At 35.1% G+C, this 27096-nt stretch overlaps 1 protein-coding gene across 5 annotated transcripts in view; it reads right to left on the bottom strand.

The window, feature by feature from the left end:
* LOC113434592 (solute carrier family 23 member 1-like) overlaps nucleotides 1–23128 on the bottom strand; it is a 45037-nt gene extending 21909 nt beyond the window's left edge. The window contains exons 1-6 of one of the 5 annotated variants that reach the window (XM_087934665.1): nucleotides 22996–23112; nucleotides 18534–18650; nucleotides 16966–17088; nucleotides 6473–6542; nucleotides 4946–5104; nucleotides 2632–2789 (exon numbers count right to left, since the gene is read on the bottom strand). In XM_087934665.1, the coding sequence (XP_087790791.1) occupies nucleotides 2632–2789; nucleotides 4946–5104; nucleotides 6473–6529 (374 nt within the window). In that variant the 5' untranslated portion in view covers nucleotides 6530–6542; nucleotides 16966–17088; nucleotides 18534–18650; nucleotides 22996–23112. Of the gene's footprint in view, nucleotides 1–2631; nucleotides 2790–4945; nucleotides 5105–6472; nucleotides 6543–16965; nucleotides 17089–18533; nucleotides 18651–21403; nucleotides 21501–22995 lie in introns of all 5 variants that reach the window. The other 4 variants (XM_087934663.1, XM_087934662.1, XM_087934664.1 and 1 more) reach the window with 4 other exon arrangements.
* Nucleotides 23129–27096: the final 3968 nt, after the last annotated feature.

Below are 27096 nucleotides of genomic sequence, written 5' to 3'. Positions count from 1 at the left end.
TCACGCCCACCCTGGTCACACCCACCAAGGCCCCCCCAAGGTCAAACACAACCCTGATACAGCCCTCAATTAAATCGAGTTTGACGCCCTTTGGCTAAACAGTATGCTCTAATACTACTTGTCAGACTCCTAATATTTCATTTCAATTTTCTTTTCCTCAACAGAGATGTACATTCTTCCTCTACCCGCATGGTTTTTTTTCTCCCAGGAGTGCCAACTATTTTGTTTTTCAATGTAGAATCCTCCAAAGCATTTTATATCAGGACCCTTTATGACTCAGTTCACTGAGATTACATTGATATTTTTGTAGCAGATGCTTGATATGAAACTGATATAAAGAATCTATAGAGTTGAAAATACACATAGTCTTGACTTATGACCAGTCACTTAGTGCCATCTGAAATTACCACCCCAAAAGGTAACTTAGTAACATGATTGCATTTTGGGTGCTCAAATTTATGATCATTTGCCACCTCCCATGGTCATGTGGCCACAATTTAAGACATTTTCTTTGGTGGAAATTAGTGTTTATTTTCAGTTTCCAGCAAAACACTCCCATTGTGGACAATGAATTTGCTTAATGACCACAGTGTTCACTTAATGATTGCCACAAAAAGGTCATAAAATCAGGCCAGTTACATGGATGCCTTAACTCAAGGCCATCATGATGTACAACTGTAATGCTGGGTTTATTGTCATAAATCAAGGACTACCTTTAGCCATTTAGGCCTTTCAATCTGATCCCCATTTTGTACATACTGTATATCCAAATTAAAGTTCTATCTCTAACCTTTTATTTCAATTCAGCTATGTAATTTTCTGATTTGTTGGTTAGAGTCAAGACACTGAGATATGAACTTTTTGCTTCATTTGGCATAGCAAGATTTAGGAAGGTTTCCCTAATAGCATCCAAGTAGAAGTCCAGATTATTTATTTCCAAGTATTCCCTCAAATGAACTGGAAATATCTCCTCAATCTCAAGAGCCTATTCATCTCAGGTATAAATACATAGGTTAGCTAAACTGTTTGTACTGTTTTTGTTTAGAACTATGTGAGTGATTGCTGCCTTCCATTCTTTTCTTGTGATTCTAGTCTCAGTAAATTTGTGATTGTAACTACAGATTTACTTTCATTCATTTTAAAAAGGGAAATTTTCATTAAAAATTTATTTGCAGATTGTCGCCCAGTTGCCCTTATGTTTCTTAAGTTTATTGCTGCCAGCTTTTTGATCGAGGGTCCAAAGTACTTTCCTTTCTATTTTCCTAGGGCTGGACTGAAGGCAAAAACTCATGGTGGAATGACTAAAACCAAATCATCCAGATGGACTAAAATGTATCAGGATTTTCAGCCTGATTTGGACTCTATTTAACTCACTTGATTCGATATATTACTTTGTTGTTGTTGTTGTTGTTTTTAAAAAGTTCAGTTAAATCTGGAAAAAAGGCACTTGGACAGCCCCAGGGCTTTAAACTGGAATAGTTCTTAATCTGGATTATAATCTGGAACAAATTTTCCTGCAGAAAATCTCTCCTTTACTCCCAAATCATTATCTGTACTGTATTGCAAATAAAAATGTGTGTTTGTGGATGTGTGTGATTTTACTGCAAAAAAAATGAAGCTTGGAAAGTTGATCCAAATAAAGCACATGTCTTAGATTAGAGAGCCATAATTTTTCATCCCCCAAAAATAAAACACCAGGCTATGCATGTCCTTTAACACTCACAAGGCAAATATAAGGAAGATTATGTATCAAAGAAGTAGGGTGGATCATTTTGGAGTATAAGTAGCCACTGCATTCTAACAGCACATGTTTAAATTCCCTCCATGATCATATGAATAGATAAATGGTCCTTAAAATTCTTCCCTTCCTCGTAAGGTCATCTATCCCTGCTTTAAAATTCTCAATTATAATTTTGCTTTAAGAACCCTATACAAGTTTTTGTTAATTCCTATTGGAAATAGTGGTTGAAAAGATTCTTTAAATAAGTATTGTTAAAAATATGCCACAGCAGAAATATTTCTTGATACTGTACTGCTCAGACCCACAGCTGGCCCCAAAAGTTACCATGGTCAATGGTATTGAAAGCCACCAAGAAAACAAGGATTGTATACATTATCCTTATCCCTCTTTTGTCAGAGATTATCCACAAATGCAACCAGTGTTGCTGTTTCTGTCCCTGAGAATGTGACTTTGGGTGACATACAAACACAATCACAATTAAAACAATATAACAATCTTAATGTCTATGGAGATTCTCAGTCATCCAGGTCATGGAAATAACTAAAAATGAAAACTTTTAAAAAAAAATCAAGATTGTGGGAGAATAACAATCACCCAACATCATATAACCACCATGCAGGTTCTCAAGCATCCTCAAAGTTTCTGGGAAAAAACAGATTTTAAGGACTTTCTTGAATGGTAATAAAAATGGGGCTAACTTTACCTTGGGGGTGGAGGGGGGCAATGATATTCTGGACAGCAAGAGTTAGAGCAGAAAATACATGACCTCTGGGTCCTGTCAGATATAATTCCTAAGCAGACAGGACCTGTGCATGCCCTTCCTGCTGGACCTGATGGGATGGGTAGATGTAATCAAAAAGAGGCATCAAGCTGTAGATATATATGACTACCTTACTCCAAAGATAACTTGAAGAAGAGTGCAGATCCCTGAGACAAAAAAGATGGTGCTGATCAAGTGACTTTGTGTCAGAGTGTCGTGCTCCAGACAAAGTGATTTGGAAAGGATGAGTGGAATTGCAACGAGACCTCCAAGGGCAGTCAGGTAATGCTAAGAAACAGAGAAGAGGGAAGAAATGCAGTTAAGAGATAAAGAGTCATGCTTACCAACTGTAATGGTGAGTGCATAAAACAATGCTTTTTGTGTAGTGGTGCCTATACTATAGAAGACCATCTTAAAATATTATAAACTCCTCCTCTTTTAAACCTCAGATATGGTACTGCCAAACTTTTGATGTGATCTTTTTTAAATGTCTTCATACTTTAGCCTGTTCTTGTTTTTACGATCAAGTTTAATGTTTAAATGCTTTAGCAAGCCTTAGTGCATTTCACTGAGAAAAATGAAGTTTAAATGCCTACAATTTAAAAAAATAGAAGAGAAATCTTAAACTATCGTAGAACCCAAGGCCACACCGATAGCTAGTATTCATTCTGCCTGACCTTCCTTTTCTGTTCCCTCAATTTGACAAATCCATGGGTTGTTGCAGTCACTGATGACAGTGAAATCAGGAAATGTATGTACCAGAAGTCCTATTTACAGAAAGATCAAAGTTCACATTTTTGTATCTCCATTTCCCATCCAAACTATGCAATGGACTGCATGGCCCATGTCTTTTGGGTGGCATCTGTCTCTTATCTTAGCAAAGAACAGATCTGACCATCTGCCAGAGTCCTCTGACCATATGAAAACTAACTCAAATAAATTTTAGCTAAGAAACTGATACCATAGTTTGGCTCAAATGGCAGAAAGTACTTTGAAGGATGATGGGCTTTCCTTTGTATAAGATTTTGAACCACATGTATATATCCAACTATTAATTATACCGTACAAAATATTCCCTAGACTAGCAAGATACTTTGAATTAGACTAAATTCTGAAGTATCTCCCAACTGGAAGGTAATTTCTTGCAGAAATCTCTACATTGTGAATTTTCCTTTGCTTTTGAGAAGCTCACAAGGAATTAAATTTAAACTAGGCCATACTATGAAACAGTAGGTGTTTTTCTTTTCATGTACACTCCTGCGAATTGCTTCATAAGTTATTTATAGCATTTGAATTAAGTAATCACTTATGGAGTCCTTGGTGGAACCTCTTTGACTTTTTGGAATAGATTTATTTAGTTGAAAGCAAAGTTAATTTAATTTATTTGCTAACTTGAATTGGTTACATTTAATCTATCCAAACAGTTTAGTGTATTTTAGTATGATTCCTTCTCCATAAGTACACATTCTAAACCTGCTTAGGCTGTGATTAGCTATGTGGGTGTTGTCCAGTTTTCTTCCTCCAAAACGAGGAAGCTGTAAAATGGTAGAAACTCTCATCATGAATCCCCTCTGTTCCAATTTCACCCTTGATGTTTAGGATAGTATGAAGAAGTGACTTATAACAGAAAACTGCTTTTTGAAAGAACTGATTAATAATGCTTTTCCAGTATGCCAGATATAATATTTTCTACTTAAACAAGAACAGACAAGTGAAGTATTGTCAAAGACCTCAGGCAATGGAGAGATAGAACATAAATCTCTACGTTCAGTTATGCAAGGCATGGCAGTTGTCACACTTCATTGACTTGGGTAAAACTAGGAACTAGTTTCCCTTCTGGTGAAGATACACTTCACCAAAAAGAAGTGGACAACAATAAATTAGAAGCAGAAGCAGAAATTTTAAAAATGTTTATTTTCTAAAATTTATTCATTAAATTTATATGTTGCCTATCTCACTACTGAAGTGACTGACAGGATTTTGTACTGTTGACAGGAAAATATCTGCTGCTATAAATGTCATACTTTGTAAGGAAAAATAAAAGACTTCTAGATTCTTTTATTTATTTATTATATTTACATATTTGGGGCATGGACTAGAAATCAGGAGACCATGATTTTTAGTCCCATCTCCAGCATGATGCCAACTGGGTGACTTTGAGCCAGTCCCTTTTTCTCAGTCTTAGGAAGAGGGCAATGGCAAGCCACTCCTGAAAATCTGCAGGGAAGATGATAGATAGATTGATTGATAGATAGATAGATAGATAGATAGATAGATAGATAGATAGATAGATAGATGGCAGCAGGCAGACACAGACAATCTGTATGTCTGTCTGTCTGACAGACATCCTTATATTGTGTTAGCTGACTCACATTTTTATTCACCTTTTTGCCCAACATACCCCTACCAAGAATTCCCAGCTAACTTGTTCTTTGAAGATTTACCTGAATTCCCAGGAAGATGCAAAGATGCCATGGAGGTATATCTGTGACAGTGTATGCCAGCTTGTTACCACCTTGCCTGCTGAAGTCTTCTGGGTTTTCTTCATAATCTAGAACTGTAGGATCTTCTTCAGGGATGTTACAATGTTTGCCATCATCAGTCTGCAGAAACAATGAATCTTCTCATATAAACAGAATATATACAGTTCAGGGTTCAACAGACACTAACCAAGTGCTTCATTACCACATTAACAAACTAACCTCCCACAAGAGTAGCTGTATAAAAGCAGTATTAAAATGAACATAAACCCACTATAGCAACCCAGAACATCAGGAAAAGGAAACAGACCACCTATACAACATCTTCCAATAAAATGGATACCCACACAATTTCATCAAAAATGCTTGACCACTTAACCAACTACAAGACAACTCATATAAGCTATAAAAAAGATAACACTACATCAAAAACATTTAAAAAAACAATAACCATTACAATCACGCACACACCACCTAGCACACACACCACCTAAAGACCTCCAAAACATCTTAAAGAAATCAAAGGACTCAAAAAGACCAGGAGTTATCTACAACATAGAGTGTAAAGTCTGTAACAGCCACTATGTAGATAGACAGGCAGAAGGCTAGCAGAGCATATCCATGAATACTAAGTAGCAGTCAGAAGACAAGATGAAAACTCCTCACCCTCTTAATACAGGAGTATAAGCTCAACCACAATTTCAACTAGAAAACTCAGAGTATCCTAGACCAAAACAAATCAAAACTGCTAAGGAATTCCTGGAAACTTGGCATTCCAACAAATCAGCCGTCAACAGACACATAGAAATAAACCACATTGACAGATCATTCAAAAGAAACAACAAACATTTAAGAAGGCAATACAAATGAAAGAAATAATTAAATTCAGAGAACTACAAATTTCAAACTATAACTAAATGGCTATAAATGTAATACATAAATGGCATGTAGGAGTAGGAGTAGGAGTAGAAGAAAGAGAGAAAGAATATGCAAAAGTCTGTAAAGCTGTTTCAAGATTTCTTTTGATGACAAGTGGTATTAAAAAAAACCACCAAACATATAATGTGAAAGCCTGTTTAATTGTAACGTATTTATCACAGTCTGTTCTATTTCAGATAGACTGTGAATAGCAAGAAATAATACATTCTCTTTTTCAAAAAACCGAGAAGGAAATTACAGAGAATGATTCATAGTGGATTAATAACCTGAAAAAATAGGAGGAAGGACACATATTAAAATGAATAGCAGTTCTTTCTCCTACTTTTTTCCAGAATAAAAAAGGGAAATACAAGCAGCAAAAGTTACAGCTTAGATTTGAATGTGCTAAATGCTGTTCTGTTAGATTTCAGGAGGAAATGCAGTTTTTAAAATAAACAGATCAAGTGATTGCATATGACACCAACTATTGCCCACATCATTCTTGCTCTTTCATTTATGTGATTGAAACTCTTTTATACAGATACTTAATTTAAGATGAAAATATAAACTTACAATAAAAGTGGGATTGTCTAATCCATTTGCTTCTTTTTCAGCAAGGGTCAGCTCCATTTCATGGGACGTCCTTGAATAAAGCAGAGAGAAAGCAGAGATGTTTGGCACCCTGAACAACAACGAGTTGCAGGAATCAACAACGAGTTGGAGTAATTCCCGCTTCCCTAGCCTGCTGAAATCATTTACTCATGTTCAGCTCACTTTATATAGCAGCATAAGACTTTGAAAACTTTTTTAAAAAATCATCCTGCTTGAGGAATAATGGATCAGTAACCAAGAAGGGGATTCTTTTTGCCAATATCATGGATTTCCATGCAGATCTATTGAGCATTCTTTGTCTATAAAAAAAAATGTTTCATACTGAATAACGAAATTTGTCTACTTCTTAGACTATATATTATTATTACAAGTAGTCCTCGATTTACAATCATTTTTAGTGACTGTTCAAAATTACAATGGTACTGAAAAAAAGTGACTCACAACCGGTCCTCGCATTACATCCATTGTACCATTCCCATGGTCACATGATCAGTTTGGATGCTTGGCAACAGGGATGTATTAGTGATGGTTATAGCATCTCAGGGTCACGGTATTGCCATTGGAGAACCTCCTAGCCAGCTTCTGACAAGGAAAGTCAATGCAGGAAGCTGATTCACTTAATGACCATGTGATTAGCCTAACAACTACAATGATTCATTTAACAACTGTGGCAAAAAGGTCATAAAAGTAGCCCAACTCATTTGCTTAACAACAGAAATTATGGTCCCAATTGTGGTTGTAATTTGAAGACTACCTATACAACTATATGATTATTACTATTTTAAAAAGCAAATTTCTATAATATTTATAAATAAATAGCTTTTCCTCTGGTAATATTACACTACTAACTAGAGCATACAAAACATTTGCTAGACCAATACTCGAAGAGTTCTCCACTCCTCTACTCGTTGCAGAATACCTTATGCCACCAGACTTGAAATTCTAGACCTAGAAAACCTAGAACTACGCCGCCTTCGGTCCGATCTAAGTATAGTACATAAAATCATACATTGCAATGTCCTACCTGTCAATGAATACTTCAGCTTCAATCATAACAATACAAGAGCAAACAATAGATACAAACTCAAGGTTAATCACTCCAAACTTGATTGCAGGAAATACGACTTCAGCAACAGAGTGGTCCATGTCTGGAATACTCTACCTGACTCTGCGGTTTCTTCCCCAAACTCCAAAAACTTTAACCTTAGACTTTCTACTATTGACCTCACCCCTTTCCTAAAAGATCTGTAGGGGGTGTGCATAAGCGCACCAATGTGCCTACCGTCCCTGTCCTATTGTTTCTTTTATTTTTCTTATATGTATCCATGTATTCATAACTATGTTTTTACTTATACCTATTATCTTGTAAGCAATTGACAAACCAAATAAAATAAAATAAATTTGCTTAAATGAAAAAAGGAAGGAAGTATTAAAATTTGCTTCCTTAATTAAACCCTATCTTTGCTAGAAATAATATTATATTGTCCTATCAGGATAGTAAAGCTTCATTTTTACTGTTGTTGCCTTTTTATTGACATTCTATATGCTTATTAAATACTAATCTCTTTCTTCCTCCATCCCAAAAACCATATAAATCCAACTCTGTTTTGCAAATTAAAAAGTATACCTATGGATATATTGTGTAATGTAGTTGTAATTGTAATGTAATGATTGTCCTGTAAATGTAATTTTAATTCTACTATTTGTTCTGAGGTTTTATTAACAATGCAAATGAATGTTTTATAGATAAATTAGAAGTAATTCCATTAGATGAATGGAAAAATTGTGTTATTTTAATTCATTTATTAAATTTATTTGCACCCCATCTCACCATAGGGCTACTCTGGGCAGCTTGCAACAGTAAAATGTAAATTATAACAATTGAACATATAAAACACAGTAAAAAATGAAACTAAAAACAATGAAAGTACAGCAATATGATTTAAAAGATAGTGGATAGGGAGCAGGATGCATGGGGGTGGGGGGGAATTCAATTTTTTTTTACTACCAGCTCTGTGGACATGGCTTGGTGGGCGTGGCAGGGAAAATCTCCAGTCAAAGGTGGCATTTGCCGGTTCTCCGAACTACTCAAAATTTCCACTACCGGTTCTCCAGAACTGGTCAGAACCTACTGAATACCACCTGTGGGGGCAATGATGTCTGCTATGTCCAATAACTGCTCTCCTTTCTGACCCAACACTGTGTAGATATTTAGGACTAGAATTCCTATCAATAACTATAATGATTAAAATTGTAGCCAAACACATTCATAAGGCACTAGATTGGAAACTCAATACACATTACATTAGTCCTACAAAGATCCCCCCCCCACAACTCTATTAGTTGACTGAAGACTTCCAAAGGTCCAAAAGCTATCTGTAACAACCAAAATCAAGCTATCTGATACCCTCCAGATGCTTTTGTCTTTACCATCTATCAGTCCCCAGTCTGAAAGTACCAAAATAAGCAACTGTCTTTCAGTTTATTAATATATTCTTCTTCTTTTGTTAAATGAGTGTTAAAAGTCCATCTTTTCTTTGGTTTTCCTCTACCTCTCCAGGTTATTTGAATTGGATTGTGGTCAGCCCAGTCATTTGGTAAGATTTCGCTATCTTTGATTTCATTAATCAATTCACCGTTTATCCAAGCCATATCTATTCTTGTCCAAATTTTGTGCGGATTAGAATAATAAGTAAACTGTTCTTTTTTGGGATTTAATTTTCTCCAGATATCTACCAGATTCATTTCATTCAACATATCCTTACATGGCTTAGAAAATTCTCTATTCCCTTTTTGTTCTTACTCCTATTACTATGATCCTTCCGTAGTCAGCAATAGAGTTAAAATCGCCAATCAGAATAATATTACCATTTTCGAATTCTGTTATTTTTTGATGGAGATGTTTAAAAAATTTACCTTGATCATCATTTGGGGCATAGATTACTACCAGTAAGAGTGTAATGCCATTAATCGAGATTTGTACTACCAGTGTTCTTCCTTCAGGGTCCGCCCAGATTAACTCCGCTTTTAAGTCATCTCTCACATAGATTGCGATGCCTTTCTTTTTGTGTTTATCTGCTGGTGCTGTAAATAATTTTCCCAGTTTTGGACACTCTAGGAATTTCTCCTCACTTTTCCTAACGTGTGTTTCTTGTATGCAAATTATATCAACATTTTGTTTTATTAGTTTGGTTAGAGTCCTTTTCCTTTTAGCTCTTGAATTTAGGCCGTTTATATTAATGGAAAGAATTTTCTTTCCTTCGTCCATTTACTTAAGTCTGCCTCGCTTTTTGTCTCGTAACTCTACGGCTCTCTTCTTGTGGTTGATATGGAGTTGTTTCTTCTCTTTCTCGATGTAAGTTGTCTTTCCCTTGAATATGGACAGATCCTTCTTCTTTGTTCCTATGGCGGTTACGATCCTCCTGCATATTTCTTTGGATTTTCTCCCTAGTGAGTTGATCCTCCGTGGTTGTTAGCTGTTCTAGGAAGTTTTGTGCTTGTTCAATTGAGTCTATTTTAATTTTTCTTCCCTTCCATGATATTAGCATCCCTTCTGGGATTAGCCATTTAAATGAGATTTCGTTTTTATTTAAGTAATTAGCTAAAAATTTATATTCTTGCCTCATGGCCCTCACTTTACTTGGAATCTGCTTAAGAATTATAATCTCTTTGCCCTTATATAATATTCTCTCATCTCTGGCCTTTCTATATATTAGGTCTCTCATGCATCTTCTTGAAAAACGGATATGGATCTCCCTTGGGCAATTGTGACGCCTTGCATAGCTGGTATTCACCCTATAGATTTCATCAAATTCCTTGAGTAATTCATCTTTCTCTTTTCTACTAGTTCAGCCAACAAACCTGCCATTAATTGTTCTAATTCTTCATTTTTGGATTCCTCCACATTTTGGAACCTTAAGTATGCAGCTGCTCTGTCCATCTCAAGTTGGACCAAGGAATCTTCCATTTCTTTATTAACATTTTTGAAATCTTCCTCAGTCCTTTCTAGGTTCCTCTCCACTTGTTCCGTCCTGTTCTCTATTTCTTTTATTTTTAATTCAGTTCTTTCCATGACCAATTGCATTGTCCCAACCCTATCTTCAACTCTCTGTATATCTGCTCTCATCTCCTCTTTTAATTTACCCATTTCTTCCTGCAGTTCGCTAATATCTGCTCTGGTCTCATTATGATTCCTAATCATAATCTCCTGCATTCTAGACATCGATTCTTGCATTGATTCTTGCAGGGATAATAATGTCACTTGTAAGTTGGCATTCGTAACAGTCGGTTGTTTTTCTCCTTTCAAGGTCTCTTCTATAGTTTTCTGCGTTGTTGGGGAGGCAGATGCCAGAGTTGTCAACAAGGTCTGATTGTTCTTCCTTCCTGTTTTCAGGGCCGTGGTTGTTGTGGAAGTCATCTCTGCTAAGATTTGTTTTTGCAATTGTACTCTTAGCAGCCAAGATGCCGGACTCGTGGAGGGGAGCCTTAATTTCGCTGATCCCGAAGGAGGACCTAGACCACAGACTTATTAATAATTATAGACCAATTTCACTCCTGAATGCAGATTACAAATTATTCTCTTCTATAATAGCTAATAGATTAAAACAGGTTTTAAACACTTATATCCATGAAGATCAAAATGGATTTCTCCCATTTCGACAAATTAAGAATAATTTAAGAACAGTGATAGACATTTCAGAATACTATGAAGCCCACCCGGAAAAACAATTTGCATTTATGTTCTTGGATGCTGAAAAAGCATTCGACAATTTAAATTGGCATTTCTTAATTCAAAAAATATATAATATGAATCTTGGCACCAGATTTGAAAATGTCATCACAACAATTTACCACACTCAACAGGCAAACATTCTAATAAATGGGGAACAAACTGGCCCAATAAAAATAGAAAAGGGGGTAAGACAGGGTTGCCCTCTCTCCCTCTGCTTTTCATATTCGCCTAGAATCTCTTCTGACGTACATTAGGCAAAATTTGAGAATTAGAGGTCTGAGGATCAAATCAGAAGAATATAAACTACAGGCTTTCGCTGATGATTTGGTTTTTTTCTGGAGGAGCCTATAGAAAAAGGACACAACTTATTAGAAGAACTAGAACGATTTGGAGAAGTCGCGGGATTTAAAATAAACAGGGGAAAAACAAAATTAATGACTAAAAATTTAACAGGAGACCAGAATAAAAAGCTAGAGACAACAATGGGAATACAGGTGACAAAAAAAATTAAATACTTAGGAATTTGGCTAACTCCACAAAGTAAATCGTTAAAAGAAAATAATTATGACAAACTTCTTCAACAATCTAAGAAAGACTTGGATTTCTGGAGCAAGTTACAACTTTCCTTATTGGGCAGGATTGCTTTGATTAAGATGAATATTCTGCCAAAATTTCTATATTTATTCCAGACAATTCCAATCAAACTAAATAAAAAATTTTTATGGAACTAAACAAGATAACATTGAATTTCATTTGGCAGGGGAAAAAGCTAGGATTAACGTAAAAGCCCTACAAGATTTGTGAAAAGCAGAGGAGGGTTAGCCTTGCCAAACTGGGAAATATACCATACGGCAGCCACCTTACTATGGATAAAGGATTGGGTAAACCTAACCAACAAAAGAACACTAGTATTAGAAGGCCACGATATGCAGAAAGGATGGCATGCCTTTCTGTGGGAATCAGGGAAACCCAGGCAATCATATTTCCATAGGCATCTTATTAGGGACGCTTTATTAACTAATTGGAAAAAAGTACGTAAAAAACTTTATCTAAAAATACCGATTTGGCTGTCTCCAATGGAAGCGATAGTACACCCTAATAATTTGGATATAACCAAAATGATTAAGTATGAAAATTTATTAGACCTACAAGGAAAGTTAAAAACACGACAAGAATTACAAGAACGAGGATTTATAATTGATCAGTGGGTGTACCTTCAAATTCATAGTAAATACAAACAAGACATTAAAGAATTTGGAATCTACAATAAATTACAGACTCTAGACAAAATTCTATTAGGACCAAGTAAAAAAATATATCTAAATTTTACAAATATTTATTAGAAACAGAACTGGAACAAGAAATTGTCAAGGGAAATATGATTGCGTGGAGCAGAAATGTGGGTCGGAGCATTACCCTAGCAGAATGGGAAAAGGTCTGGAACAGGAACATTAAGATCACGAAATCAGCAGCTTATAAAGAAAACTTATATAAAATGTTTTATAGATGGCACCTGCCTCCTTCGAGATTGGCCAAGATGCACCCCAACACGAGCCCCAAGTGTTGGAAATGTCAAAACATAGAAGGTACCTTCTTCCACATGTGGTGGTCATGCAAGGAAACCCAGAAGTATTGGCAAAAAAATTAGGCACTGGCTAGAGGAAATAACCATGGAACAGATTGAGTACAAACCGGAGTCCTTCCTTCTAGGAATTTTTGATAAACGAATATCCAAAAAATCAAAGTATATTACAATCCATATCTTAACCGCGGCCAGACTGGCATTTGCCCAGTGCTGGAAACTACCTTCTATCCCCACTGAACTTATGGTCATTCAGAAAATTTTACAATGTGCAGAAATGGACAATCTAACCCAAGCATTAAAAAATAAAGAATCTTCAATTTATTCTAGCAATTGGAATCCTTTGTATATTTGGCTTAATCAAAGATAGTTCACCGCTAAGAAGACTAAGGCCGACGATAGCTTTGAAGAAGAAAAGACCTTACTGACAGTCACAAAATATGGTTTTATTATAATTGTCTTTCCTACCTTTGTTTTCCCCACTTTTCCCCCTTCTCTTCCCTTTCCCTCTTTCCTCTCTCAAACTTTCCTTTCTTTCCCTCTTGGCTTATGCCAAGACCGGTGCGTCTCTTTGTTGTATATAATTTATAGCTGTGTTGTTGTCTTTTTTTTAAAAAAGTAAAATTAATAAAGTTTATTTAAAAAAAAATAAAAAAAAATAAGCAACTGTCATGCTCCAAAACACCTGGATAGCACAAGATTACTGCAACCTAACATAAAGTAATGTTAGATATGTTCAATAATATAAAAAGTCAGAATTCCGCACTTGTTTCAGAACTTGTGTTCTGAAACAAGTTAAACATAATTCTGGCTAATAATGACAAAAATACTAAATCTTATATATCACAATTGAAAGCATATTTAGCTAGTCATTTTTCTGATATTTAACCACAGTTATGAAGACTCTACCTTGTGCATGAATCCATAAGGGCTGAAGATCACTTCTTCCATCTCCAAAGTTAAATATCACTCCTTCCCTGTTTTTACAGGCTTATGGCACAGCTTCAGTATAAATTTTCTTTAAGCGCACTATTTATTAACCATGAATAGTTCACTGTTTGATACTCTGCCTGGAATTACTGTCTTGCCATTTTTCTCCTGCATTAACTCAAGAACTTCTTTTTAGTTACTGTGTTCAGGCATCACATTATTCACGAGTGATTGTAACACAAACAAGCCTAGCTTCCACTACTACTCCAGTATAGCTGCATGTCAAAATGATTTTTTTGCCACTGGTTGTACATTTCATGTACAGTGAGCAAACAAACTGATTACTTGAAAAACAGAGATGTAAAAAATAGAGATGATAAGAACAGAATTAAGTAATGAATGTTGCCTAGAAGCAGAAACCAACAACAGATAAAATAATTTTGCACCTGAAGTCTTAGCCAAGTAATCAATAATCAAACTAGCCAGACAAGTTGTAAGCCCCAGCAGTAGCAATCTCAGAATAAATACTCCACTCAGATATTTATATTATTTAACTACTATTTTCCATTATTTCCGAGAAAAATCATAGAAGTTAAGCAGAAGAAAAAGCAGGGAAAGGAAAGGATGAACAAGAGAATGAATTCAGTGTGAGTGCTTTGAACACATGGCCAAGTCACCCCCAGTTTATTATGAGGAGACAAAAAAGGGCACCCCACGGTTCTAACTTCTAAGGTTCTAAGAAGGTGATAATCACTTAAGACAATATGAGATTCAGTAGTTTCACTTTCAGACCTTTTTAGATCTATTAGACCTGAATTTCATATCTTTCAAAATATGGGCAATTTGAGATATAGATTTCATGCACAGCGTTTTCTAGAGAAAGCAATGCTGTTGAGGGGGTTGAATCCATCATGACTGGAAGTTTAGCAAAAGAAGTGCTAGACAATGACAGTTCATCTCCATAACAGGGCCATTTCTTTTGGAATACTACTGATTTCTCTGACAGATTATGAAAATTACTTTTAGTGATAGTATTACTGGGTAGTTTTAGGAGAAAATACGTCTTAGAAAGAAATGAATAGAATTTAAACAGAATTTTAATTTTCTATTATTTTAAGAATTTGTTAATTTTTGTTTTTATGCTTTATGTGAAACTATCACTTATTGTCAGGCCTTTTGAGTACATTTCTAGAAGTGGTACATTAAGTAATCTTAATGTGAATATAATAATTGATATCCTGGCAGCTACATATTGACAAATATGTATATATAAAATTCTGTGTTCTCTGATAAGCAATGAACCTTGAGCTTTTCAGTTATTTTCCAGTCATTGAGAAAGCAATTACAATACTCAAAAGAAACTGTTACAACATTTCTTTGGGAGGTTAAAGCCACAAATGGCCAATATAATTATAACTGAGTAATTTATTGGGCAAGACCCAGCCTGAGTCCAAAACGTATCAGAAATGTAAAGAGTTACCAACTGATAATTGTTTGGTTATGAACGAAGGTACAGTTAATCTCAACTTGGTTGGCTTACTATTTTCTTATAAAAGGAAAAGAACAAAATAGTCATAATATTGATACAATCAGAAAATTGTGGGTGCAATCTTGAGTGAAGTGACAAAAGGTGTCTAGGGAATATTAGGAAAATTCACAACATAGAAAGCACAAAGGAAGAGAGTGTTATCAAAAATAATAAGTTTCTAATATGACGGGAATGGACACTTTTAACGGCTCTTGGGTATATTAAAATTAGTTTCCTTATCTAAGACTAGCCTGCAGAGTGTCCTCTGATCCAGTAAAATTGCTGATCATAAATATCTTGGCCTTTTACATTTAAGTGAAAACTATTCCCTGATGTAGCAAGTAACAGATAACAGATAATCAGAGTTGGAAAGGACATTGTAGGTTATCTAGTCCAACCCCCCACCAAGTGGGAGACTCTACACCATTTCTGACAAATGGCAGTCCAATCTCTTCTTGAAAGTCTCAACTGATGGCGCTCCCACAACTTCCGAGGGCAAGCTGTTCCATTGGTTGATTGTTTCCACTGTCAGAAAGTTTCTCCTTATTTTCAGGTTAAACCTCTCCTTGTTCAGTTTCCATCCATTCTTTGTCTGGCCTACAGGAGGTTTAGAAAATAGCTTGACCCCTTTCTCTCTGTGGCAGCCCCTCAAATATTGGAAGACTGCTATCATGTCTCCCCTAGTCCTTCTCTTTACTAGACTAGCCAAGCCCAGTTCCTGTAACCATTCTTCATATGTTTTAATCTCCAGTCCCCTAATCATCCTGGTTGCTCTTCTCTGTACTTTTTCTAGAGTCTTAACATCTTTTTTGTAATGTGGATGCGTACAAATCTGGATGCGTACTCTAGGTGTGGTCTTACTAAGGCTTAACAGAGTGGTATTAGTACCTCCCTTGATCTTGATTGTATCCCTCTGTTAATACAATTTAGGATTGCATTAGCTTTTTGGGCTGCTGCTGCACATTGCATTGCATTAGCTTTTTTGGTGGCTGCTGAACTCTGCACCAAAACTCTTTGTTTTTCAAGTAATCAGTAAAATGTACAACCAGTGGCAAACAAATCATTTTGATATTCAGCTAAGCTGGAGTGGTGGTGGAAGCTAGACTAGTTTGTGTTACAATAACTCATGAGTAATGTGATGCCTGAACACAGTAATTCCTAAAAGATTTATTCTTCAGCAATAGAAGGATAAACTATATGGACCTACTCAGAGGTCTACAGAAAACATTAACATCTCACCTTCAAATATAGTTTGACTAAAATAAAATATAATTTATATCTGTTTAACAGCTGCTTTACATGTATTACTTTTACTTTTAGTAAAGTTATGATTCATTAGATTGCCAAACTTATGCATAGCCTCCATCACACTATACTTTGATTTCACACTTATTAAGAACTAATAAATCAATGTTGTTATAGAGATTAATATTCAACATGTCATATTCTGTGAAACATTACAAAAGTGCATTTCAGTGAAAAGGGCCAACAGATCTTTCCACAGAAACCCGAGGTAAATATAACACATATGGTTATCCTTGTAAAACTACAAAACTACATGATTGTAAAACTACATAAATGACTACAGAAACAGCCAAACTAGAATAATCAAAACCAGACACACAGACCTAAAATAATGCTAACTCAGCTGCCTAAACCATCAATCCAATGGTATAACTTACTGATGAGGAGCTTCAGACCTTTGAAAACTCTTCAATTTCTGTATTAAAACTGTTGCTCAGTTCAGGGTTCTTGGTTTTATTTTGGCAGCTGTCTTTCAATAACAATCAGACTGAGGCCTTTTGCTGAAAGGAAGCATATGTGCATATATAATTTGTATTCCACCTTTGGTATAATAACATTTTTACATACATCTATTTTCCCTCAGAATAACAGCCCTTTGAGGTAGGTTGACTAAGAGAGACTGCCCGCCCCAGTCACCCAGTGAATTTCTGTGTGAACTAAAATCTGGGTCTCCTTCTCCTACTAATCTAATTATTAAATTTTATTTGTACTTACATGCACACTCCTTAGAGGAATTTAGCTCACATTTTATCCTCACTACAAGAAATATATAAGATAGTGGAATAAAAGAAAATGATTGTAAAACTACATAAATGACTACAGAAACAGTTAAAGTTTAACCAATTCTACTGATAATTTGTTGCATTCTAATGATTGGGGGGGAGAAATATTATTTTATACAATAAGATTACACGAGAAAATTAATAAAGTTTTTTCTAAAAAAAAAAAGATTACACGAGAAATTACCAATGGTGAAAAGAGAAGATTGTGTAATAATATGAATCAAATTAATAATGTTAACAAGCAAAAATGAACACTAGAATGATAATAGCAATGTGTCAATAATGAGCCAAAATGCAAAGGTTACAACTGAAGAACTAGAGTTACACCTTGGAAGTAATAAGATAATACTTCATTACCAGTCTATGAAAATAAGACTGGCATTGCTTGCTTAATCCTTAATAGACTAGTGATGAAGAGAGACCCCATTCAGAGCCCAACCCAAGGCCACCTGCCCAGTCCTCGAATAGTCTTTAGTAAAACCTGGAGACTGTTTCCAAAGATGTCAAATAGCACCTTTCAAGTAATGGCCAAGGTGCTAGGCAGCAGGGAGAGTTCAGCAGTTATTTATATGTCTGGCCCATTCCTCTGTTTTGTTTATTCTTAACAGTGAATATAAGATGATCCCCAACTCACACATTATTATTTAGAGGGAAAAGACTTTTTGTCCTGCTATTCCTACTTTTTGCAGTGTGGCCAGATGGCATGACGTTGAAAGGTCAAGTAAAGCCTTGGATAGAAATAAATTGCACACCTTTGCTTTAAAGTAGTCTTCAGAATGTTCAACCTTATACTTACTGGCTAAAGCCACAAATCTTGAAAAGTATGTGGTCAACGTATAGAAAACATTACTTAATTTGGAACATCAGAAATTCTTAAGCTTGGTGAGGTCATCATTCATGGGCACTGTTTGGGTCAGCCTACAAAGATTATTAATCTGGATTAAAGTATGACATCGGCCACAGGTGTGAGCTTTGACTGCCTTCACAGAATCATAGTAGTGAAGGGATCCTATAAATCATTAAATCCCTCACTCAGGGCAGAAAATAAATCAATTTCTTATTTATATGTTCATTTTTACTTCTGCTCAATGGGTGAAGTTTATAAACATCCTTCAGTTTCCGTTTGTTGTGGCATTTACCTAATAAAGTAGATAGGATCTTACCTGAGTCTTTTGTTCAAATATTTAGATGAATATAATGTACATTTCTCCGCCTAAACACTAGATGGAGAGTCAACAGAAACTTCCCACCTCATAATTTGTGATTTCAGTTCTGTGTGGCTGTCAGGAATTAAGGTGTAAAGGAAAAGAAACAGGTGAAGTGCAGGACATAAAACTGATGAGAACATTAATTATTTTGTTCTATTCTATTTATGAATGTATTTTTATTCCAGCACCTTTAAAGTGAAATATGCTGCATTTCAGGCAATATTTTGTCTAGCACTAAATAAATCCAGTTGCTTCAAAATAAGCTTTGAAGTCGAGTATTTTAATCCCTTGAACCTAGGAGACAGTGATTATATTCAGCACCTATTCTTACATCTTGAATATGATGCTTTGGGGGGAGCGTAATCAGGACTTTTAACATCAGCATCATCTTCTATCTTCAACCAGTTCTTAGAAAGCAGCAGGAAACCCAGATTCTATATAGTGCATTCATACATCCTATTTGGCAGTTTAAAATTGCCAGCAAACAACTGAATAAGAGTGGCATAATTTCCCATTGATATCCAGATAGAAGCTAATGTTACTTTAAGACTTTGTTAGGAGGGAAAACATGTTTAAAATCCCACTGTTTATCCTTCTGGTGACATTACTGAAGTGACGCAGTAGTTAGAATGCAGTATTGCAGGCTAATTCTGCTGACTGCTGGCTGCCAGCAGTTCAGCAGTTTGAGTCTCACCAGCTCAAGATTGACTCAGCTTTCCATTCTTCCGAGGTCCGTAAAATGAGGACCCAGATTGTTGGGGCGATATGCTGACTCTGAAAACTGTTTAGAGAGGGCTGTAAAGCACAATGAAGCCATATATAAACCTAATGCTATTGATATTGATATTACAGGTAGTCCTCAACTTAAAATATTTCATTAGTGACCATTCAAAATTACAACAGCACTGAAAAAGTGACTTATGACCGTTTTCCACATTTATGACCATTGCAGCATCATGTGATCAAAATACAGATGCTTGGCAACTGGTTCATACTTATGATGGTTGCAGTATCCCAGGGTCGTGTGATCAGCTTTTGCAACCTTTTGACAAGCAATTGGGGAAGCCAGATTCACTTAACAATCATGTTACCAACTTAACAAATCCAATGATTCACTTAACAACTGTGGCAAGAAATATCGTAAAACAGGGCAAACTCACTTAACAATTGTTTCACTTAGGAACAGAAATAATTTTGGGCTCAGTTGTGGTCATAACTCAAGGACTATCTGTATTACACCAAAGGTGCTTTTTCAAGAGGCAATTGTACTTTCTGGTTTTTCTTTGAAAATGTTTCGCTTCTCATCTAAGAAGTTTCTTCAGCTCTGACTGGATGATGGGGAATGGAAGGATTTATACTCCTTGCAGACAGCTGGTCATTTGCATTCTGTTACCCAGTCATTAAGGGTACCTGGAGGTTTTGTTTGTGTTGTGTTCAACAGTTCCAAGAAGGTTCCATACCCAATTGCACTACTCAGGTGACCCTGATGACACAGACAAACTTCCAGGTAACCTTAATGACTCACTTAAAGAATGTAAATGTCTTCCCCACTACAGAGCTGATCTTCAATTTCTCAACTGACTTTCCAAGCCAATGAAATGGCATCAAGCTCTATAAAACCCTTACTTCTTGGCTAACCAGAACAACAACTTATTGCATGAAGTAACAATGTTCCTTGTTTGGCCCGTTTTTTTGTCCATCTTTGCCTCATTATGTAAAAAAGAGAAAACCAGTCCAATCAGTGCCTCTCCTTTATTAGTCAGAGTTTAAAAGGAAGTGTCCATAAGTTTGGGGAAAATCCAGGTTTAATTGAAGTATAGAGGCATGTTCAGAACATTCTGAGTAGAATTTTTCTGAGCTATATTCTTCTAAATAAGTCTTCTAAAAAACAGGATAATTCAATTCAGTTTATTACAGTCATAGACCAGAGACCAGAACAAATAAAAACACTCAGTAAATATACAATTAAAAATTCTAGTATAAAATAATAAATAACAACTAAAATCTATGATAAAATCCAATCTGTCAATTATACATGGTCTAACTAAACTAAAATTACAATCCATAAACTGTCTAATACTAAAAGGGTTTAATACTAAAAGGGAAGGATAAGCAGTGCAATGGGTTTGCCACATTTGTTGTATAAAATAACTATGGTGGATTAGACACATGTTTCTGATGAATCCCCAGTGCGGCTGCATAGAATCTAGCTACCTGAACTCTAGTTATGGACCAGTGGTGGGATTCAAATTTTTTTACGACCGGTTCTGTGAGCGTAGCTTGGTGGGTGTGGATACTGTAAAATCTCCATTCAGAGTTGGTATTTGCCGGTTCTCCAAACTACTCAAAATTTCCACTACTGTTTCTTCAGAACTGGTCAGAACCTGCTGAATACCACCTCTGTTATGGACTGTTTGTCCTTAAGCAGCAATTGGAGATAAGCAGTATTGGAACGGCCAGGATACCTAACAATTATTGATAGAATAAGTTTTTTTTCCTAATCTCTGTATAAAAGGAACATCAAAGTAGTATGTGACCAATGGTCTCCTCCTCTCCTGAGCCACAGAAACAGAATCTTTCTGTCAATGGTATCTTTTTATACTTGGCGTACAGGATGGCCAATGGAAGTGCATGGCACCGTGTGAGTGAAAATGCTTTCTGATGGTTTCAAATGGTAATTTAAAACAATCAATATTCCAGTAATTAATTACTAAAGTTCATTGATCAGTATGATGCTAATCTGGACAAAAATTCTCTTGTCCCTATCTTTTCTCTATCTTCAACAATATTCAAGTTTAATCATTAAAGTAACTATACAAACATACTGAACTATGATTAATAATTTCCTCCAATGTGCATCTTCAGGGAAAATAGTGCATAATCAGAAGGGATAGAAGAGGAGAAGGTAACACAATTTGGAAACTGGGAAAAAAATAAAGCATTTTAGCACAATGTAATTTGAACCAAAAAATTCAAAATAGCCTACAATTCAACTCTGAAGGAATCTAAGAGAAATCTAATAAAAATATGTCTTTCAGATGTATGCCTACTTGCTTTTAAACTTTGCTCCCCCCCCCGAATGTATCGTTTATGTAAATAACTTGGTTGAAGTCTTTAGTATCTGTTGTCTAAAAAGACATTAAACTACTTATAGTACTGCTAAAATCTGTTCTTCCTACTGAATTAGACAGTTACATTTTATTTCTGAAATAATAATGCTTTCAAAACAGTTACGGAAGGCTTAAAAACAGTGTATAAATAGTCACAGTATTTGCCCTATAGCTGAACAATGAAAGTAAATGTCAAGTAAATTTAATTAACTATAATACCACAACATTTTCTTTTTGCTTTGGTACCATAGCTCATTCCATAGAGTATATAATAATGAATTAAAAATCAGCAAATTACTTCATGTGGCTAGCACATATAATTGTCAGATTATTGAGCAAAAAGATAAATATCTTTTAAAGTTAAAAATTGTTGCCTTTGAAGTTTTCCAAAGAATTATAACTATTGTTGGATCAAAAGTGTTTGGTAAAAGATAGGCATGGAGTTTTTGAAAACGTGGTATATAAAAATATCAGGAATAAATCAATTCAAATCCTGCTTGTGCAGTACAAGTTTCTCTATTAAACAAAGCAGTTTATTACTGAATCTATCTATTTATTCCCTTTTATCTTCCTCAGTTCTTGAATTAGCAATTTGTTGCAACTATCTATTTTCAAAGTAATCAACAACATAACCGTATCTCAAATGCCAAAAAAATTAATTCAGAATAAAAATTTAGACATTGCCCAAAAATTTACTATACCAAGCAAAACATAGGGTCCATGCCTTCCAAATTATGTGCATATTAGTTCTTATAGAATTGAATCTTAACAATTGAGGAAGTTCTTCTATAGTTCTATACACAAGACTAAAAGTTCCCAAGATTCAAACCTACTTTTATTTCCTATGTTGATTATATACCAATTCAGTTTTTTAAACATATCTAGCAAGTCATTTTATCATTCACTATAACTAAAGATATGATTTCCTTCCATCTAGATCAGATTGTTAAGTCAGCATTAAGGTAAAAAATATATATTCAGGAAACGTTTTGATATTTGGTTGCAATATAGCAATAATGCATCAGAAACAACCTAACTTTTCTTAGTATAAAATAAGTTTCATTGTTCAGGTTTTATCTATAGTTCTATAGATTTAATTATCACAATGGACACTGTTTCTAAACTATATCTCTGCCTTTTAGGCAATACCTGCAAACACTAAACAAGCATTGATGGTTGTTTGCTTTCACATTTGATCAATTAGATTGCCAATTGTGTAGCAACAGGAGTCTATTTTTCAGAGGGCTTTTTGGTTTCTATTTTTTTTAATATTTAATATTCTATTTAAGGAAGTTAAGAAGTGGTACCTTAGCTCTTCAATCCAACTGTACTTTTGTTCCCAAGACACTGCAGATGTCACAGAGCCAGTTGCTTTCCTTCAGTTTGAACAGCTTCTTAGAGTCACTGAGTGCTGAATAAATTGAAGAGCTTCCAGGATGTCAAAACCAGGTAAGTTGTACGTGGGTGTAGATGGAACCGAGACAATAAAGGAGAGAACTTTAAAATGATGTTAAGTAATTACACATTCCACCTTGTTTATTATTAGAACAGATTGGGGTAAACTTATATATATTCTACCCTGAATAAAATAAATATGCCTTTCCTTATATATCAATGAAACAAAGTTCCCCAAGTTGGTGCTCTGTAGGCATGTAGTATCTACAATTCCTACTCAGCAGAATGAGCATATAGTCCTAAAACATCTGGAAGATGGCAAGGTGTGGGAAGTTACATTAGATGCAGAGTAGAGGATCCCACAAATTTAAAGCAGAGTTGCTACTAAAGCAAAATGGAAGCAACAATCATCATTAATATATTTTGTTGAATTAGATATGACTAATCCATCACATGCTGAATTTTTCATTATTCTAATGCTGACAATAACAAATTTCTATTCTAATTCACAAGTTGGAGACACTACTAACATACCTGGACAAAACTGTGAAATCAAAAGAACGTTGAACTGTACTGCCATTTTGCAATTTTAGACAATCCCTCTTCTTACAATTTACTCAGAAGTTAGTTTAAAAACCTGGTCCGCAATGAATTGATTTAATGTATTAATAACACACTTGCCTATAAGTTCCCAAAATCTACATGCTATTTTCACACCAATATTAGCCAAGTTTTAACCTACATTATAAATTTATTATGTAAATATATCATGTTCTGCAGCAACATCCATGACATAAGACATTTGTCCACGAAAATTTAGTAGAGCTATCACTAAAAATAGAAAGAGCACTTCCAAAGGAGTTTATGGCAGAAGGCCTGGCACATGTCTGGACTTGGTTTATTCATTCAGTACTGTCTGCTTATCTACAATTTTCTCACAGATCCATGCAGAGATCTTTCCTAGACTTGTTGCCCTACAGTATCTTTAACAATAGGTGATAAAAATGGAATCTTGGATCTTTTGTCATACTGTTCTTTCTTTAATTGACATCCAAAGCACAGACATGAATTACTCTTAATTTTTAAACCAACTTTTCAATAATTTTATTGGGGGGGGGATTTGTGTGTAATGTGAAATATTTGCAGTATTTGTGTGTTGTGGGAATGCAAGTATGAAAGGCCAGGATTCTCATCATGCTTATGTTGCCTTTTTGCATCTCTGCAAAATGCCTATTGTTATTACATGAACACAGGCTATCATAGCATAACATGTTCAGGCATGTAATGGTTTTTGTCCCTTATGAATTAATCTAGCTTCTCCTTGTCCCAAAGGTGCTTTTTCAAGAGGCAACTGGACTTTCGGGTTTTTTCTTTGAAGATGTTTTGCGTCTTGGATGAGAAGTGAAACATCTTCAAAGAAAAAACCCAAAAGTCCAGTTGTCTCTTGCAAAAGCACCTTTGGGACAACCATGACCTGGATGATTGAGAATCTCCACAGACATCTAGCCTCTCCTTATTCTCAACTTATTTATTCATACAATTTATATAGCTACCCCATCTCACAATATATTGACACTAGCCAGCAAACAATTAAAACCAAAGCAAAAAAAACACTATCAACCACAGAGAGATACAACAAAACAAACTTAAACATGAGGTTATTGTGAAATTGCTTACTCCACAGTATATTCTTGAAAATGCCTTGACAATAGATATTTTCTTGAAGAGAACAATTAAGCCAACGATCAGAGAAGATTTGTCAACTGTAGTATATAACAGTTGAAATCTATATATTGGTCTATGCTTCAGGATTGAGGTTTTTTCCTTCTGCCTTTCTAAATCAAGGGATAGTTCACTGGGGTTTTTTCAAGGCCATGAAGACAACTGAGATTTCTTGGTATTTAGAAGGTTGAGAATTCAATCCAAGGTAGGCAGATATTTCTCTCCTAGGTCACAAAGAAAAAAAACAACTGCCATGAATCCCATATGGTGTCAGGAAGGGCATCCAGTAAATGCTGACATTCATCCAGTCATCCCAACTCTACCCCAAATTAAGGGATTTAAGGGAATTGTAAAAAGGGAAGATTTTTTAATGATTTGCTTATGTCTGGCAACTCCTTATTTCTGTGCTTTACTCATTTTACAATGTCTTAATTTAACCAGGGTATGGTATGCTTTTAATCAGCAAATCCTTTTCCACAACACTCAATTTCCTTTCCTCTTATCCTTTCTATATTGTTGTTTCCTTTCCCAATACTTGGCAGCTCCCTCACCTTAAGTTATCCCCCCCCCAAACTAAAAACAGTAATAGAAATTTGTGGTCACCTTGTTTTCCATCAAGCCTGAGTATACATGTTTCTTGTCCGTTTGTGATTTCATTTTGGCTACATACATCATATTATATGAACTCTGGAAACCTGAGCTTCTAGAAAGGATATGAGATGTTTTAAATGGAAAGAAAATTATTAGATAAGAATGCTTGGCTCTGCACTCATAGAACTGGATTCAACCCAGGATTGTAATCAGTATTGTTCATCTAGTTTCACTTAATTAGATAAGCTCTTTTTTTCCCTCTGTTTTGCTAGCATGCCAAACTAATTAGGAACTGCCCTAATTCTACCATGCTACCACATTGCCTTACTAAAATTAAAATGAGTGCACCCAACTGGCTATTTCACTTTCCTAAGCAAGTTACATTTTTCCTTTTCTTTCTAAGAAAAATGGTTACGACAACATTATATAAACACTTCTAGTATTGGTATTTCCCTCCCACTGAACTAAATCCAAACATTTTATAATGCTCAAAATGACTAAAACAAGAATCTATGAAAAGTTTGGAAGGTGTAAACTTTCTGGACCTTAATTTTAGAAGAACAAATTCTGTATGTATTTGGTTGCACTGAAAGATTTTAGAAAAAAATGTATAACATAATCCAATCAGCCTTTTAAATCTAAAATCAATAACAATTTGTTTCACTCAGTGTTAGCTATAATAGTGTGATCTGGTGATCTCTGAACATGCGATAGGTCTCAATCCAGGCTGTGTATTGTAATACTGGAAACCATTTTAAAAAATTAAAATTGTTGGTATACATTTGAATAACCTATGAAAACTTTCTGATGCTTTCTGATTATTATAAATGATTTATCTTCAAATAATTCCCCAGTAAAGTATCTATTTCCCAGTCTATATGAACAACAACAGTAATGGCAAAAAAGTAAGTTATGCTTCTAGATAGGTGAAGTGGCTTATGCATAAGTTTCCTTTTTTATACTTTATTTAAGAATTAATTGGCAGAAGATCATTTAACAGAAAAATTGGCAGCCTCTCTTATTGGCAGATTTGTCATTTTAACTCCTCTGAGCTCCTTTAAGTTGTGTAGCCTGATACACAAAATATTGAGTGGATTTGAACAAAGCAGTAACACTTTTAAAGACACAATTTAAAAGACAGTTCTATCTATGACCCTGATTGGATCCATTTACAATAGTAAGATTAATAAACAAAGAGTAGGCACCAATGTGGGGAACACTGACCTAACAACTAAGAATTGCTCAAATCTAAATTTTCAAAGTCAGACAATTTCCTATTGGTACTGTTTTAGGCTGCAAATCTATAAAATTTTAGTTGGGAGCTGAATTTATCTTAAACAGTATAAAGGAAAGAACTGATGTAATTATCCTGGATCCAAAATCTATACTTAGTATTTTAAATCTAGCTTCCAAACACAGAGGGCTGAGGTTGGGGTCTGAATGAATTTGCTAACTGTCCTGTGATCACTGATTTCATGCTTAATTTCCATTGCAATGAATAAAAAAAATCAGTTGCAAGTGATAAAAGAATATTTTCTTATTTCATCTCATGTAGTTCCTTAGACTCTTGATATTTTAGATTTCATAATTGAAATAGAAACATTAGAAGGATTCTTTTTTCCTTCTCTGCTAAGAAGCTTTTAAATTCTTTGCAGGATTAGGTTTTCTTTCTTTACTTTAAAATGGAACTTGGTTGGAGG

Source organism: Pseudonaja textilis, chromosome 5 (assembly GCF_049901715.1).
Source record: "Pseudonaja textilis isolate UNSWEBS1 chromosome 5, rPseTex1.2, whole genome shotgun sequence".
Classification (NCBI taxonomy): domain Eukaryota; kingdom Metazoa; phylum Chordata; class Lepidosauria; order Squamata; family Elapidae; genus Pseudonaja; species Pseudonaja textilis.
The sequence above is the reverse complement of the archived record's forward strand: the minus strand, read 5'-3'. Positions and strand labels throughout refer to the sequence as shown.